The sequence below is a fragment of the Cyprinus carpio genome, chromosome A21 (genome assembly GCF_018340385.1).
Source record: "Cyprinus carpio isolate SPL01 chromosome A21, ASM1834038v1, whole genome shotgun sequence".
Taxonomy (NCBI): domain Eukaryota; kingdom Metazoa; phylum Chordata; class Actinopteri; order Cypriniformes; family Cyprinidae; genus Cyprinus; species Cyprinus carpio.
In genome coordinates, this window is record NC_056592.1 from 13,238,811 (window position 1) to 13,257,885 (window position 19,075).

Here is a 19,075-nt window from a genome sequence, read left to right on the forward strand (position 1 = left end):
AATTTTTTTTATCTGTGCTATATTTTATTTAAATATGTGCTGTTTTTTTGCGCAAATTCTGCTCTTTCATTTTATATGTTTAACTGTGCACTTTTTTAATCTGGAATCTGTCCACACCATTTTTTTTAATCTGTGCTGTATTTTTTATCTGTGCACTTTTTTTATCAATCTGTGCTCTATTTTCTTTTATCTTCACCATTTATTATCTGTCCTCTATTTTTTTAATCTGTGCATTTTTATACTTGTGCTCTATTATTTTATCTGTGCTCTATTCTTTTCAAATCCATGCTCTATTTTTTAAATCTTTGCTCTATATTTTTAACTGTGCACTTTTTTTTATTTGTGCTCTATTTTTTTTATTTGTGCTCTATTTTTTTTTTTTTTTTTATCTGCACCATTTTTTTTTATCCATGCTCTATTTTTTCATTTTTAATCTCTGCACCATTTTTAAATCGGTGTTCGATTTTGTTTTTATCTGCCATTTTTGCATTTTTTTGTCTGTTTTTTTGCCTTGTAACTTCAGTTTTCGCTGCAGCACAAGGTCAGCACTGAGGAAGGACAGGTGCTTCAGATGGCCGAAATAGGGCTTGATGTATCTCAGCTTTATGGCATGATCAATGGCCTCCTCCACCATCATGTCATGGCAGATCATCAGATAAGCCAGAAACAGAGGCCGAGTGGCTGAGGCCCTGTGTGCAGTGAATCAACACCTTACCTGAGGAAAGAAAAACAGAATGACGGTCAAAAAACTCATTCACAGACTGTAGGACACTTGATAAAAGATGAGAAATTGAGTGTGTGTGTGTTAGTGTGTGTGTGTGTGTGTGTGTGTCAACTCTTACTCGTTGGGTTCCTCAAAGCCTTATAGATAAATTTGGCTGCTGGCAAGAAGTACTTGCTGATTTTGGTCCAGTGTCTGAACGACGGCAAGCCACAGTAAGTGATGTTCATGCCTCTGTAATATCTGGACCCTGTATTGACCGTTCCTAGTAGGTCATTCTCGCTTGCCATTCCCAACAAGAACTTCAGGTTCTTCTTGGGCGGCAGCATTTAGGATATGCGTAATTCCCATCTCCTTCAGTTTATCTCGGTCCCATGCAGTCTCTCTGCACAAAAACACAACAGCCTAGGTTGGTCTTTCGATTTACAATGAAATGACAGCATTTATAAATCAATAAGAGAAATATTGGTCTTTGGTATTCCTGCAATACATTATTAATTCAACACACGGTATTTATAAGTAGACTACATACTGATTTCCAATGAAGACCCTGGGCCAGACCTCAGTGACAGGAGTCTTGGAAAGTGTACATTCCCTCAAACGATCCTCCAGCTGGAACACATTTAGATGGATGTAGTTTTCCAACCTTGAAAGCTCTGATGTCACTTCTGGCTCAGGAACGCTTGGACATGGTGCGCATGATTCCTCTGTATCAACCAGATCCACTTCAGGTTCTGGCTCTGGAGCGCTTGGATCTGGGACACACGATTCCTCTGGATCAACCAGATCCACTTCAGGTTCTGGCTCTGAAACGCTTGGATCTGGGACACACGATTCCTCTGGATCAACCAGATCCACTTCAGGTTCAGGGATACACGATTGCTCGGTATCGACCGGATCCGTTTCAGGTTCTGGTTTGGGATCGCTTGGATCTGGGACACATGATTCCTCTGGATCAACCAGATCCATTTCAGGTTCAGGGATACACGATTGCTCGGTATCGACCGGATCCGATTCAGGATCTGGTTCGGGAGCGCTTGGATCTGGGACACAGGATTGTTTGATATCGACCAGATTCACTTCAGGTTCTGGCTCGGGAGCACTTGGATCTGGGACACATGATTCCTCTGGATCAAGAAGATTCAGTTCAGGTTCCCCAACAGCATTCAGTGCATTTATCTGGAAGATTCCAGTCAATTGCTGGAAGACTGCACCTATTTTCTTGAACATCCACCCAGCAATGCTTTCTGAAATTTAAAAAAAAAAAATAGATAAGTAAAGGTTGATAACAAACTTGACCAAACCCTTGTCTGACAGTTTAAAAAAAAAGCTTGAAAAGGTGAGAATTCAGAGACATTTACAAACAACTATGAGTCCTGTTGCTAACATGTAGTATCCAACAATTTTTAGCATATAGATAGATAGATAGATAGATAGATAGATCGTAACTTGAAAGCTCAAGGAGGTGTTACTCTTGGAAAATTAAGGTGTCAGAAGAAGTGGATAAATAATAGGGAAACGTAAAATGAAACCAAATGCAAGTATTACGACTTTCTCAAGCCAACATAGGCCTAATAATACACTATCAGAAACATATCTGACCACAAAAATAAACAGGAATACGACATAAATGCATGTCTTCACCTGTCAGGCTGTTCTCCTGATCATTGGCCTCTTTCACTGAAGGTCCTGCTGGGTCGCTCAGATCTTCAGACACCAGCGCAGGGCTCTTCAGCTCTGAGACGCTGCCGTTCCTGTTCATCTCCAGCTGCAAATCTTTCACTTCACAGACTAAGATGTCCTCATTTTCATCAACCTCCAGTTGCACATGCATCTCTCCTGGACTGCAGTAACCGACTGAGACATGATTGTCTGTCACAACCTCCAGCTGCACATCTATCTCTTGAGATGCGCTGCTGCCGAGAAGGTCGTAGATGGCATCGGTGATCTCAAGCTCCAGCTGCACATCTTTATCATCTGATGCCCAGTAACTTTCCCCGCAGTAGAAGGCGCCGTTGATGTTAACTTCTATAAGCACCTCTCTCACCTCTTTGGACATTGTGTGGTGTTCTGATACTGACAGATCAATAATTTGTATTTAACAATGTACAGTTATCAAACTGACTGTCTGTTTGTGTCTATAAATTGTATCCAGAGACTCAGTAAGGACTGGCGTCTGGTCTATAGGTGTAAACTACCCACAAGAGTTTGACTCCTAACCCTAATGTTGTGGGTTCGAGTCTCGGGCTGACAATACCACGACTGAGGTGCGCTTGAGCAAGGCACCGAACCCCCAACTGCTCTCGGGCACCGCAGCATAAATGGCTGCCCACTGCTCCGGGTGTGTATTCACTGCACTTTGGATGGGTTAAATGCAGAGCACAAATTCTGAGTATGGGTCACAATACTTGGCTGTATGTCACGTCGCTCACTCAAACTCACCTAAGCTCTGTGTCATTCTAAGAGCTCACCTCAATTTATATACCGTGCTCTGTGACGTCATCGACACGTCTCAATTCCACAGTAGCCATAGCAACGGAATGTCAGCTAAAGGCACTGATCTATAATATAGAATATATATAGATTAGTGGCTAAAGGCAGCGGATTTCAGCACAGCAGCTCGTAAGTTTTCTCCGATTCTCTCAGAAATAAAATACTTCAAAGACACAAATAGCTTTGGTCATATTACACGTACAGACAGGATTTCAGTCGATGCACTGGTTTGTAACTCTTTTTAGTAGTTTGCTGCGATGCGAACTCTCCGGCGCTACAGTATTAAAAACAATCATTTTTACGCGATTTATGAATGTCATTTTCCAGTCTGAAATTGATTGTGGTAATAAAAAGACCTCCGATAAAAAGAGTCCGATTCATGAACAAATGACTCATTTGAGCAGCGTCTGGTCATGATTCATTTTCACTCACAATCCTGATTTAAATCAGTTTAACGAATCCCTGAATGAATTCTTCAGTTGTTACTGAATCAACATCTGATCTGAACAAAAGTTATTGCTTCGTTTCGAAATTACGCAGTGGGTATTTGGGGCTTTATAAATATATATATATATATATATATATATATATATATATAATATATATATATATGTGATATATAGGCCTATATATATATATATATGCTCATATATATATATATATATACACGGGATGAGCAGTATTTCATATTTTAGAATACTATTTTGCATTTAAAAGCCTGAAAGAGCAAAAATGTAATTAGTATTTAAATACATTTAAGATTAGTATTTTAAAAATACATAAAATACTTTATGCCAGTCAACCTCTTTATCAGGGTGCTGATTTTGTGCATCAGGTTCAGAGGTCCCGCCGAATAGCAAGCACACTCGGGCCGATTCCGGCTGAAATGCGGCACTGTCGGCTAGAAGATAATGGACCAGAGCCGCGCCAACGCTACAAAACACTTCTTGCTGACAGACAGCTTTTTCTCTATTTCTGAAATCTGTTTGTACTTGCGGCACGTCCACACTCGGTGTAGTTGTGTGTATTTACCTTCGGTCCGAGTTGGTTTTATCACAGACGGGCCGCTGCTAGAATGAAGGAACTCAGCCGACTGAGAAAAAGATTTGGCGGTTAAATCCTGAGGAACATTTTTCAAGAGTAATACTTGATTACAAATGTGATATTGATTTCTTACAACAGTTCAATAAACAAGAAGTTAATATTAAGAGACTTACGTTTTAGACACCATATTTCCTGTTTTTGCTCTATTTCTCCACCAAAAATCCTTCCAAACACGCCATAGCGCTGTTTTGAGTCTCTTAGCAACAGGACTGTGTTTCCCTCCTGAATGAATCAGCCATTTAAATGATTCGGTTCAATCGCAATGACTCACTTAACAGTGATTTGCTGCCACCTACTGGCAGTTTTAATTTTACATTTAAGGTACATTTTCATTTTTGAAAATAATCTCAAACTTCAGTTTTCAATGTTTTATGTTTAAAATATCAAAACATTATTTATGCAATTGTAACTGCAGGTTAAAGTATTTAATGTCCCTCAGAGCTGCATTAAAACAGTGTGTAAATGCATCTAAATGACACTTCTAATGCCACTTCTGTGTTTCCTCTGAATTGCAAAGAACAATTTTGTTGATACTGATTTAATTTGCTTGGTAATAGCCCAAATGCAAGAATTTGACTCAAAAGATGGTGCACACTTTTAGAAAAAAATGGCTTGAAGGTAAAAATGTCCATAAAACTTGTTGGAAATTATTAATTTCTATCACTGCTGTGAACTGACCACACAGAATATGAAGAATATCAAACACAAAAATCACACAATTAGAGAAAATATATCAGCACAATAACACACTCTATAGCAAAATATTGTCTAATTATCGTTATCGATAAAATCCCAGAAAATTATTGAGATATCATTTTTTATCAATATCACACACCCCTAATTTGTTATTTAATTGAAAATAATTAAACAAAAATAACTTTTGACTCAATCCATTTTCTTAAAAATGGTTTAAAAGCTGAAATGTAAAGTTTATCATTTTATAAACCTTTTTGTTTATGTAAAAACTTGTATCTGAACTGTAAATTATGCTTTTTACAGTAATTATACAGTTTAATATGGTAATTAGACATTGCCCTACCCCGCTCATATGGTATTCATTTTATTTGTGCAGGTCTTAAAAAGGTCTTAAATTTTAGCTTAGAAATCCTGCAGAAACCCTGTATATATCGTTGGAAATGTCTGAGACTCCTAAATAGATATTTTACGACTGTTTTTTTTTTTTTTTTAATTATGTAGGAAAAGTAATAGATTAATTTATGACAAGAGTGCACCTCAAAAATCTACATCATAATAACAGGAGTATTGACCTTTGTTTAAAAAATGTCTTCTTTATTGCCTTTTTCTCTATCACACTTTAGAAATCATCAGAAATTATATATCAGTTGAAAACTTAATATCTCAAAATTCATCCTTTGAAACTCATTTTAAAATCATACACTGTATTACCATGAAAATGGTACATCAAAAGCATGTTACAAAATGTTTTCATTCATGAATTATGAAAATTTAAGTTTGGATCATGCACTTTCACTTCTATGTTCAAAAATGTGAGTGACAGATAAGGGGTTAAATTAATTCTATCAAATTAATTTTAACATTTACATTTTAGATAAACTTTCTAATTTGAATAAGCTTTATATAACACAATAAACTTTACATTAAATAAATATAAATAGTTTTTTTTTTTTTTTTTTTTTTTTTTTTTTAGTTTTGTATTTCCTACAGGGCAGAGTAAGGGAAGAAGTATGTAAAATAGAAACAGAAGTTTTAGGGGTGCACGATAAATATCGACCGATAATTAATGCAATTAAATTAATTAAAACTGACAAGCTGCGCAAATCCACGCTGATAATGAATGTGGATTTGCAACTTGTCAGTTAACAACGGCTCTGTGTAGTAACTGCTGCACTATGTGAAATCACCTGATGGAATTTACCACTGATTAGAGAACCGGCTTTACTGACGAGATGCATTAATTATCGGCCTATTTATCGTACACCCCTAAGAAGTTTATAAGCAGTTGTACACATCTAAATGTTTTTTGGTTGTTGTTTGATTTTTTGCATTCAGAATAGATTCAGATGGATTTCTGTATAGCCTATAGGGATGCTTACATTGGATGGCCAATTTCACTTGTATTTTCAAAATACAAAATACTGTATTTGTATTTAAATACATTTTTCAACACAGTTCTTTTTATTTGTATTTAAATAAATTTTTCCACACAGTATTTTGAATATTTTAATTTTAAATACATTTTCATGTACTCATGCCCATCTCTGTATGTGTGTGTGTATACATATATTTATATATATATATATATATATATATATATATATAGATATATATATATATATATATATAGTCATTACTTTTGTTAATAATTGCACCACAATTAAGAAATATATTTAAATGAAAATTTAAATATTTTTCTATTCATTTATTAGTCTGCATTTGCATTGCTTAATGAACATCTATTTTGAAAAAAATATTTTTCAGAATTTCAAAGGCTGTGGTAATAAAATGAAAGCATAAATCTAACAATTTAAATAATATTTTAAAATCTAATTCAGGGTCCAAACCTGTCTTGGAGCCCCGCCCCCTAAGACATGTTTATGTATATAAAATGAATCCTGCATTTATATGAGGGATGAGGGATGAGGGATATGTCACTTGTCAGCTTGTATAGTAGCCTATATGGCCCTTAGCATGAAAAACATATTTTATTCAAATTCTGAACAGATTATATTTAGCCTAGAAAGTGCAAACATAGCACTTCCTTTATAATAATTTAATTTTAATAATTTAAAATTGTTTTAATTGTAAGAATAAAAAATCAACTGATTGTAATGATATTGACATGTCATTATTAAAAAATATCATAGAATATATAGTAAAACCATTTACATATATTTGTAATCAATCATTTTTAACAGGTATATTTCCAAATAATATGAAAATAGCTAAAATTATTCCTATCTTTAAAAGCGGTGATAGACATCTTTTTTCCAATTACAGACCAATTTCTCTGCTTTCCCAGTTCTCGAAAATTTTGGAAAAACTATTTGTGTGTAGGCTAGACAACTTCATAGACAAACATAAACTATTGAGTGAACATCAGTATGGTTTTAGAGCAAATAGGTCAACTTCAATGGCAGTGATGGAAATGGTAGAAGAGATTTCCACTTCAATGGATAATAATGAATATACTTTTGGGGGTATTCCTGGATTTAAAAAAAAGCTTTTTTGACACTATTGATCATGGTCTATTAATGAGGAAACTGGAAAGATATTATATAAGATTCAAAGAATATTTTTGGTTAAAAAGTTACCTTGATGACAGATATCAATTTGTCCAAATAAATGATGTTAGATCAGATTTAATGAAAGTAACTTGTGGTGTTCCACAGGGCTCAGTGTTAGGCCCCATAATGTTTGTACTGTATATAAATGATATCTGTGAAGTGTCAAAAATATTAAAAATGGTTTTGTTTGCTGATGACACTAATTTATATTGTTCAGGGAAACAATTTGGAACAGCTTCTGAATACAGTGGAAATTGAATTGATGATCTTAAAAAAATGGTTTGATGATAATAGATTGTCATTGAATTTAAGTAAAACAAAGTTCATAATATTTGGTAATCGAAAGAGTATTATAAAGTTAAAATTAGGATTAACAATGAGGAAATAGATAGAGTATATGAAAATAAATTTCTAGGTGTTATAATAGATCATAAATTAAGTTGGAAACCACATATTAATCATGTAAAAAGAAAAATGTCACAATCCATTGCAATATTACATAAAACTAAACATATTCTGAATGAAAATTCATTATATATTTTGTATTGTGCGCTCATAGTTCCATACATGATCTATTGTGTGGAGGTTTGGGGACATACATATAAAACCAATATAAATCCAATATATATGTTACAAAAAAGAGCAATAAGGATTATAAAACATGTTGACTATCACGAGCCAACTAATCAATGTGTTTAGTAACTTAAAATGCTTTAAAAAAGTATATAACGATATATAATTCTCTCCCAAAATACAACCAAAAAATTCTACAAAAAATAGCTTCCAAACTGTATCCAGAGGCTGTTTGAAATAAGAGAAAGTCAGTATGGAATAAGAGGAATGCATATGTTTAAAAAAATAAGGGTAAGAACTAATACAAAAATAGATGCATATCTGTCAAAGGGGTTAATCTATGGAATAATTTGCATACGGAATTAAAATTGTGTAATTCACTTTGTAAATTCAAGAAAAATGTTTAAAAAACAAGGTGGGTAATGAAAAGTGCCGCTCATTTGATTGATAATTATGTACAAAGGGTAGGCTTAATAAGATACTTGGTATATGTGTGCCTTGTATTAATCGCTACTAGTGAAAAAGTGCCGCTCATTTGATTGATAATTATGTACAAAGGGTAGGCTTAATAAGCAGAGGCTTCAGCCTACACCTTTTCGGTTATTATGTACAACTTTATTTATTTTTGTATGACTGATTGTCTGTGAGGACCGAAATTAAATAAACATTAAACATAAACATTAAACATTAAACATAATCACTAAAAAGATGTCACTTCAATTCATCGCGATCTCACAACGTTCCTTCATAATCTGTGAACCTCTTATGTATATTGGGTTACAGTGAGAGGATTCGCAAGTGTGCGGAACAAAATCTGGCAATTATTTGAACGGAATGGCCAATCAGAAGTGTTCAAGAATCAACTGATCTGTCTGTGATTGGCTACATTGCTCAGCGCTACAAAACCACATCGTAAATATAAACTTTTGACTTTCTCCAGAGCTTAAACAATACGCACTGGAGCGTTTATCAAATCTGTTTCGCCAATATCCTATTACATTTTCAACTTAGGGTGCTTTTCTCTGTGTGAGAAAATGGGCGTGTGGCGTGAGAAAAGTGTCAATTGCGTGAGTCTCACGCTGAATGTATATACTTTTTAACCACAAATGCTCGTCTTGCACTAGCTTGACCTCACGCATTACATAGTCACATTGGAAACGTCATGCGCAAATTTATAATAATAATTATAATTCCTCACATTTATATATCGCTTTTCTGGGCACTCAAAGCACTTTACATAGAAGGGGGTAATCTCCTCAACCACCACCAGTGTGCGGCATCCACCTGGATGCACTTTGGCGGGAATACCGACCCAGTGTTTACAAAGCAAACGTGCAAACAAAGTCAAAAGCCCTTTACAAAAAAGGTAAAACAGCAATTTCAGGCGATTTTGAAGTTGGAGAAGAAAATGAGATGGAGTTTTTTTCACCCTACCCTACCTCTTTGAACCAAAGTACATAGATGAAAAGCTAACTGTGTCTGACTGTAATGCGTGAATTTGCGGACGTGCATAGCGGAGCTAGAGCAAGACATGCATTTGTGGTTAAAAAGTATATTACTATTATTATTATTTTTTTTTTTTTTTTAGAAAATGACTATTGTTTCGCTAAGATAAGACCCTTAATCCTTGATTGGTATTGTGTAGAGCCCTTTGAAGCAGCTCTGAAACTGCAGTGTGGACCTTCAGCCTGTTGGCCACCATTGAAGTCCATTATATGGAGAAAAATCCTGGAATGTTTTCCTAAAAAAAACATAATTTCTTTGCAAACAGAAAGACATGAAAATCTTGAGTGACAGTTTTTTAAAGGTGACCTATTATGCAAAAATCACTTTTATAAGGTTTGAACACAGTTGTGTGGTCGCAGTGTGCGAAAACAACCAGCCTACAATGATAAAAATCCACCCACTCATTTTTCATAATCCCAATAAATCATAAATAGTCTCTCCAAATGAGCGGTTCCAGATTTCTTCCTATAATGATATCATACTAGGGAAAATCCCTCCCATTTGTGACACTCTCTGCCCTATTAGCATAGACCCCGCCCTGAGTGAGCAGCAGCAGTCCACCATTACTGTTTTCTTGCTGTAGCTGCTGGAGATACAATGTCAGAGCCAAAGAGGCATTAAAAGTGTTGTGTGTTGGGATGCACCAACAAACATAGGTCTCCATCCCGCTGAGGACACGGTGGTTAAATTTCATTTTCAAAGGAAATGTCCAAGAAAAGTCCTATATGTTTGTGCTAATCATTTAACACATGACTGCCTCACAAACGAGGGTCAGTTCAGTGCTGGAGTTGTGCAAAGGTTGCATCTGAAAGAGGAATCGATATCAACGCTTCATGTGCAAATGTCCAGACACAGTAAGCATCACGCATCATATTTTGTTTTCCAAAAGAGCTTCTTGGCACTCTGTAAGGCTAATGTTGCTAAAGCTACCATCTGTTTTCACTGATGCTGCCTTCACGTGCTACCAAAATGATCCTAAATAAGAATGTGGTAGTTAAAAATTGTATATGGAAGCATATGTGAAGTCGCCTGCTTGAATTTGTCGAGCTCATAATGTGATAGCATGTGAAAGCACCATGAGATCAGCTATGTCATTATTTTTATCACACCGTATACACATTTACTGCACAGTACAGTCAGATTGCGTGATATTGTCCTGTTTTGCTGGTGCATGAGCTCTTGAAGCTCCACCTTCTTCTGAATAGGGAGGCGGGAGCACCAGCTCATTTGCATTTAAAGGGACAAACACAAAAATGATTATTTTCTCATAACACCATAAAAGTGCCAATTTCAACAAGCTATAAAAAAATTATTTGTGAGGTATTTTAAGCTAAAACTTTACATACATACTATGGGGACATCAGAGACTTATTTTACATCTATTAAAAAGGGCCATCTCCAAGCAAAGCAGAGGAATGGCTTACAGAAAACAGCTAGTTGTGTTTGGTCAGCTTTCAGTAGTGATATGGGCAGGGCTGGAAATGGGGCCCTTGCGAAAATTAACCATGGTTTTATTATAGTAAAAGTATAGTAACCATGTAATTTGTAATAATGACAGTTTTACTACAAATACCATGGTTAAACTATACTTATTGTATCAAAACCATATTCCATTTGTGGTTACCATGGTTTAACTATAGCAACCAAGGTTTTTTGTTTTTATTTGTAGTGTAGGGGATGGACGGAGCAGTTCCAACTGCTTAAGTATAACTGTTTAGGTTAATGTTAGTGATGCTACCTCCTTAATGACATCATAATGGTATTCTTGATAATCAATAACTGAAACACTTATAAATTAACACATTTTAAAAAAAACATAAAATATTTTAAACCAAAAATCACTTTAAATACACAAAAATCAACTATAAAGATTAAATTAAAAAATATAAAAAAGAAACATGAAAAAATGTGCCAAAGTTGCCACAGCTGATTTTGACAGTTGACCGGAAATGACCAAGCTGGCTTATCTAAAACCAGGAAGTTACCATGCATATAGTCAATTGCACCCCTAATAGCACACATACATCACGGAGACATCTATTTGACGTTTGCATTTACATCTGCAAGACGTATTTTTTAGAGTGTTTGAAGACGTTCAGAAGATGTCTTCAAGATGTTTATGATTTAGAATTAATGTAAAACTGACATCTTATAAACGTCTATCAGATGTTTGTACACAGCAGATGCTTTCAAGATGAAGCGATCTTTAACAGACATCTTGCAGACGTACCTGTGCTATCTGGATATTACCTGGACATTACTTTGATTATATATAGCAATTATAAACATTCAGGAAACATATTATATATATAACGCAAGTCCCGTCTCAATAAATCACATTTTATTTTCTACACAAGCTTGGTATTTGTTCTTAGAAATGATGGAATTCAGAAATCAGACACACTTACAACAACAACAATTTATTCCAAAAATTATATTTTAATAAATTTTAATGAATTTTTAGTGTTTGTACTTATTGAATAATCATTCTTATTTAGCTTATATATATATTTTAAACAATTTATTTCTTATGTTCTATTTTTTATCAGCTCAATTTTTTTATCTGTGCTATATTTTATTTAAATATGTGCTCTGTTTTTTTATCTGTGCTCTATATTTTTAACTGTGCACTTTTTTAATCTGTGCTCTATTTTTTTATCTGCACTATTTTTTATCTGTCCTCTATTTTTTGAATCTGTGCATTTTTTTATTTGTGCTCTATTTTTTTTTAAATCCATGCTCTATTTTTTTATCTGTGCACTTTTTTTATTTGTGCTTATTTTTTTATCTGTGCTGTATTTTTTATCTGTGCACTTTTTTAATCTGTGCTCTATTTTTTTTATCTGCACCATTTATTATCTGTCCTCTATTTTTTTAATCTGTGCATTTTTATACTTGTGCTCTATTATTTTATCTGTGCTCTATTCTTTTCAAATCCATGCTCTATTTTTTTTTATCTGTGCACTTTTTTATCTGTGCTCTATTTTTTAAATCTGTGCTCTATATTTTTAACTGTGCACTTTTTTAATCTGTGCTCTATTTTTTTTATCTTCACCATTTTTAATTTGTGGTCTATTTTTTTAATCTGTGCTGTTTTTTATCTGTGCATTTTATTTGTTCTCTATTTTTTTTTAATCTGTGCTTTATTTTTAATTTGTGCTCTATATTTTTAACTGTGCACTTTTTTAATCTGTGCTCTCTTTTTACCTGTCCTCTATTTTTTTAAATCTGTGCTCTATTTTTATCTGTGCAGTTTTTTTATTTGTGCTCTATTTTTTTTTATCTATGCACCATTTTTTTTATCCATGCTCTATTTTTTCATTTTTTAATCTCTGCACCATTTTTTAAATCGGTGTTCTATTTTGTTTTTATCTGCCATTTTTGCATCTTTTTGTCTGGTTTTTTGCCTTGTAACTTCAGTTTTCGCTGCAGCACAAGGTCAGCACTGAGGAAGGACAGGTGCTTCAGATGGCCGAAATAGGGCTTGATGTATCTCAACTTTATGGCATGATCAATGGCCTCCTCCACCATCATGTCATGGCAGATCATCAGATAAGCCAGAAACAGAGTCGCCGAGTGGCTGAGGCCCTGTGTGCAGTGAATCAACACCTTACCTGAGGAAAGAAAAACAGAATGACGGTCAAAAAACTCATTCACAGACTGTAGGACACTTGATAAAAGATGAGAAATTGAGTGTGTGTGTTTGTGTGTGTGTCAGCTCTTACTCGTTGGGTTCCTCAAAGCCTTATAGATAAATTTGGCTGCTGGCAAGAAGTACTTGCTGATTTTGGTCCAGTGTCTGAACGACGGCAAGCCACAGTAAGTGATGTTCATGCCTCTGTAATATCTGGACCCTGTATTGACCGTTCCTAGTAGGTCATTCTCGCTTGCCATTCCCAACAAGAACTTCAGGTTCTTCTTGGGCGCTGCAGCATTTAGGATATGCGTAATTCCCATCTCCTTCAGTTTATCTCGGTCCCATGCAGTCTCTCTGCACAAAAACAAAACAGCCTAGGTTGGTCTTTCGATTTACAATGAAATGACAGCATTTATAAATCAATAAGAGAAATATTGGTCTTTGGTACTCCTGCAATAAATTATTAATTCAACACACTGTATTTATAAGTAGACTACTTACTGATTTCCAATGAAGACCCTGGGCCAGACCTCAGTGACAGGAGTCTTGGACAGTGTACATTCCCTCAAACGATCCTCCAGCTGGAACACATTTAGATGGATGTAGTTTTCCAACCTTGAAAGCTCTGATGTCACTTCTGGCTCAGGAACACTTGGACATGGTGCACACGATTCCTCTGGATCAACCAGATCCACTTCAGGTTCTGGCTCTGGAGCGCTTGGATCTGGGACACACGATTCCTCTGGATCAACCAGATCCACTTCAGGTTCTGGCTCTGGAGCGCTTGGATCTGGGACACACGATTCCTCTGGATCAATCAGATCCATTTCAGGTTCAGGGATACACGATTGCTCTGTATCGACCGGATCTGTTTCAGGTTCTGGTTCGAGAGCGCTTGGATCTCTGACGCATGATTCCTCTGGATCAATCAGATCCATTTCAGGTTCAGGGATACACGATTGCTCGGTTTTGACCGGATCCGATTCAGGTTCTGGTTCGGGATCGCTTGGATCTGGGACACACGATTCCTCTGGATCAAGAAGATCCACTTCAGGTTCTGGCTCAGGAACGCTGGGATCTGTGACACAGGATTGTTTGATATCGACCAGATTCACTTCAGGTTCTGGCTCGGGAGCACTTGGGACACATGATTCCTCTGGATCAAGAAGATCCACTTCAGGTTCCCCAACAGCATTCAGTGCATTTGTCTGGAAGATTGCAGTCAATTGCTGGAAGACTGCACCTATTTTCTTGAACATCCACCCAGCAGTGCTTTCTGAAATTAAAAAAAAACAAAAAATAGATAAGTAAAGGTTGATAACAAACTTGACCAAACCCTTCTCTGACAGTTTAAAATAAAAGCTTGAAAAGGTGAGAATTCAGAGAAAATCAAAAAGATACTTTAAACCACATTAGACCTCATCTGACTGCTTAGAAACTACATCAAAAACCAATTAGACATTTACAAACAACTATGAGTCCTGTTGCTAACATGTAGTATCCAACAATTTTTAGCATATAGATAGATAGATAGATAGATAGATAGATAGATAGATAGATAGATAGATAGATGGTTGTAACTTGAAAGCTCAAGGAGGTGTTACTCTTGGAAAATTAGGGTGTCAGAAGAAGTGGATAAATAATAGGGAAACGTAAAATGAAACCAAATGCAAGTATTACGTCTTTCTCAAGCCAACATAGGCCTAATAATACACTATCAGAAACATCTCTGACCACAAAAATAAACATGAATACGACATAAATGCATGTCTTCACCTGTCGGGCTGTTCTCCTGATCATTGGCCTCTTTCACTGAAGGTCCTGCTGGGTCGCTCAGATCTTCAGACACCAGCGCAGGGCTCTTCAGCTCTGAGACGCTGCCGTTCCTGTTCATCTCCAGCTGCAAATCTTTCACTTCACAAACTGAGATGTCCTCATTTTCATCAACCTCCAGTTGCACATGCATCTCTCCTGGACTGCAGTAACCGACTGAGACATGATTGTCTGTCACAACCTCCAGCTGCACATCTATCTCTTGAGATGCGCTGCTGCCGAGATGGTTGTAGATGGCATCAGTGATCTCAAGCTCCAGCTGCACATCTTTATCATCTGATGCCCAGTAACTTTCCCCGCAGTAGAAGGCGCCGTTGATGTTAACTTCTATAAGCACCTCTCTAACCTCTTTGGACATTGGTGTCTGGTGTTCTGATACTGACAGATCAATAATTTGTATTTAAACAAGGTACAGTTATCAAACTGACTGTCTGTTTGTGTCTATAAATTGTATCCAGAGACTCAGTAAGGACTGGCGTCTGGTCTATAGGTGTAAACTACCCACAAGAGTTTGACTCCTAACCCTAATGTTGTGGGTTCGAGTCTCGGGCTGACAATACCACGACTGAGGTGTGCTTGAGCAAGGCACCGAACCCCCAACTGCTCCCCGGACGCCGCAGCATAAATGGCTGCCCACTCCTCTGGGTGTGTATTCACTGCACTTTGGATGAGTTAAATGCAGAGCACAAATTCTAAGTATGGGTCACAATACTTGGCTGTATGTCACGTCGCTCACTCAAACTCACCTAAGCTCTGTGACATTCTAAGAGCTCGCCTCAATTTATATACCGTGCTCTGTGACGTCATCGACACGTCTCAATTCCACAGTTGCCATAGCAACGGAATGTCAGCTAAAGGCACTGATCTATAATATAGAATATATATAGATTAGTGGCTAAAGGCAGCGGATTTCAGCACAGCAGCTCGTAAGTTTTCTCCGATTCTCTCAGAAATAAAATACTTCAGACACAAATAGCTTTGGTCATATTACACGTACAGACAGGATTTCAGTCGATGCACTGGTTTGTAACTCTTTTTAGTAGTTTGCTGCGATGCGAACTCTCCGGCGCTACAGTATTAAAAACAATCATTTTTACGCGATTTATGAATGTCATTTTCCAGTCTGAAATTGATTGTAGTAATAAAAGACCTCCGATAAAACGAGTCCGATTCATGAACAAATGACTCATTTGAGCAGCGTCTGGTCATGATTCATTTTCACTCACAATCCTGATTTGAATCAGTTTAACGAATCCCTGAATGAATTCTTCAGTTGTTACTGAATCAACATCTGATCTGAACAAAAGTTATCGCTTCGTTTCGAAATTACGCGGGGGTATTTGGGGCTTTATATATAAAAAAATATATATATATAAAAAAATACTGTGATAAATACTGCTCATCCCCGTATATATATATACGAGGATGAGCAGTATTTCATATTTTAGAATACTATTTTGCATTTTAAAGCCTGAAAGAGCAAAAATTTAATTAGTATTTAAATACATTTAAGATTAGTATTTTAAAAATACATAAAATACTTTATGCCAGTCAACCTCTTTATCAGGGTGCTGATTTTGTGCATCAGGTTCAGAGGTCCCGCCGAATAGTAAGCACACTCGGGCCGATTCCGGCTGAAATGCGGCACTGTCGGCTAGAAGATAATGGACCAGAGCCGCGCCAACGCTACAAAACACTTCTTGCTGACAGACAGCTTTTTCTCTATTTCTGAAATCTGTTGTACTTGCGGCAGGTCCACACTCGGTGTAGTTGTGTGTATTTACCTTCGGTCCGAGTTGGTTTTATCACAGACGGGCCGCTGCTAGAATGAAGGAACTCAGCCGACTGAGAAAAAGATTTTGGCGGTTAAATCCTGAGGAACATTTTTCAAGAGTAATACTTGATTACAAATGTGATATTTGATTTCTTACAACAGTTCAATAAACAAGAAGTTAATATTAAGAGACTTACGTTTTAGACACCATATTTCCTGGTTTTGCTCTATTTCTCCACCAAAAATCATTCCAAACACAGCCATAGCGCTGTTTTGAGTCTCTTAGCAACAGGACTGTGTTTCCTTCCTGAATGAATCAGCCGTTTAAATGATTCGGTTCAATCGCAATGACTCACTTAACAGTGATTTGCTGCCACCTACTGGCAGTTTTAATTTCACATTTAAGGTACATTTTCATTTTTGAAAATAATCTCAAAATTGAGTTTTCAATGTTTTATGTTTAAAATATCAAAACATTATTAATGCAATTGTAACTGCAGGTTAAAGTATTTAATGTCCCTCAGAGCTGCATTAAAACAGTGTGTAAATGCATCTAAATGACACTTCTAATGCAGCTTCTGTGTTTCCTCTGAATTGCAAAGAACAATTTTGTTGATACTGATTTAATTTCCTTGGTAACAACCCAAATGCAAGAACTTGACTCAAAAGATGGTGCACACTTTTAGAAAAAAATGGCTTAAAGGTAAAAATGTCCATAAAACTTTTTGGAAATTATTAATTTCTATCACTGCTGTGAACTGACCACACAGAATATGAAGAATATCAAAAAAAAAAAAAAAAATCACACAATTAGAGAAAATATATCCGCACAATAACACACTCTATAGCAAAATATTGTCTAATTATCGTTATCGATAAAAACCCAGAAAATTATCGAGATATCATTTTTTGTCAATATCACACACCCCTAATTTATGTTATTTAATTGATAATAATTTATTGATAATTATTGTTTAAATTAATATAATAATTAATACTTTTGACTCATCCATTTTCTTAAAAATGGTTTAAAGGCTGAAATGTAAAGTTTATCATTTTATAAAACTTTTTGTTTATGTGAAAACTTGTATCTGAACTTTAAATTATGCTTTTTACAGTAATTTTACAGTTTAATATGGTAACTAGACATTGCCCTACCCCGCTCATAATCCATCAAACACACTTTTACAATACTTAAAAAGGTCTTAAATTTTAGCTTAGAAATCCTGCAGAAACCCTGTATATATCGTTGGGAAGGTCTAAACTCCTAAATATATATTTTACAACTGTTTTTTTTTTTTTTTAATTATGTAGGAAAAGTAATAGATTAATTTATGACAAGAGTGCACCTCAAAAATCTACATCATAATAACAGGAGTACTGACTTTTGTTAAAAAAAATGTCTTTATTGCCTTTTTCTCTATCACACTTTAGAAATCATCAGAAATTATATATTAGTTGAAAACTTAAAATCTCAAAATTCATCCTTTGAAACTCATTTTAAAATCAGACACTGCATTACCATGAAAATGGTACATCAAAAGCATGTAACAAAATGTTTTCATTCATGAATTATGAAAATTTAAGTTTGGATCGTGCACTTTCACGTCTATGTTAAAAAATGTGAGTGACAGATAAGGGGTTAAATTAATTCTATCAAATGAATTTTAACATATAACATGTGCTCCTGTAGCTCAAGTGGTAGAGCATTGCGTTACGAAGCTAAAAAATTGAACTACATAAACCCCCATAAAACATCATAAATAAAAATATAAAAAATAAATGCACTATAAAAGTGAACTACATTAAGTTGCATCCAATTTAACATTTACATTTTACATAAACTTTCTAATTTCAATAAGCTTTATATAACACAATAAACTTTACATTAAATAAATATAAATAGTTTTTTTTTTGTTTTTTTGTTTTTTTTTTTTTTTTTTTTTTAGTTTTTAGTTTTGTATTTCCTACAGGGCAGGGTAAGGGAAGAAGTATGTAAAATGGAAACAGAAGTTTTAGGGGTGCACGATAAATATCTGCCGATAATTAATGCAATTAAATTAATTAAAACTGACAAGCTGCGCAAATCCACGCTGATAATGAATGTTGATTTGCAACTTGTCAGTTAACAACGGCTCTGTGTAGTAACTGCTGCTCTATGTGAAATC

General features: G+C 35.3%; 1 protein-coding gene across 1 annotated transcript; it reads right to left on the minus strand.

Annotated features, from left to right (window-relative positions):
• Positions 1 to 396: 396 nt before the first annotated feature.
• On the minus strand, positions 397 to 15,491 carry LOC109061342. The gene is given in 10 exon segments (XM_042711472.1): positions 397 to 674; positions 676 to 715; positions 843 to 1,039; positions 1,041 to 1,106; positions 1,254 to 1,968; positions 2,366 to 2,797; positions 13,023 to 13,277; positions 13,389 to 13,654; positions 13,802 to 14,576; positions 15,077 to 15,491. Coding segments are annotated over 10 exon segments (3,420 nt in total). The 3' UTR covers positions 397 to 415.
• Positions 15,492 to 19,075: the final 3,584 nt, after the last annotated feature.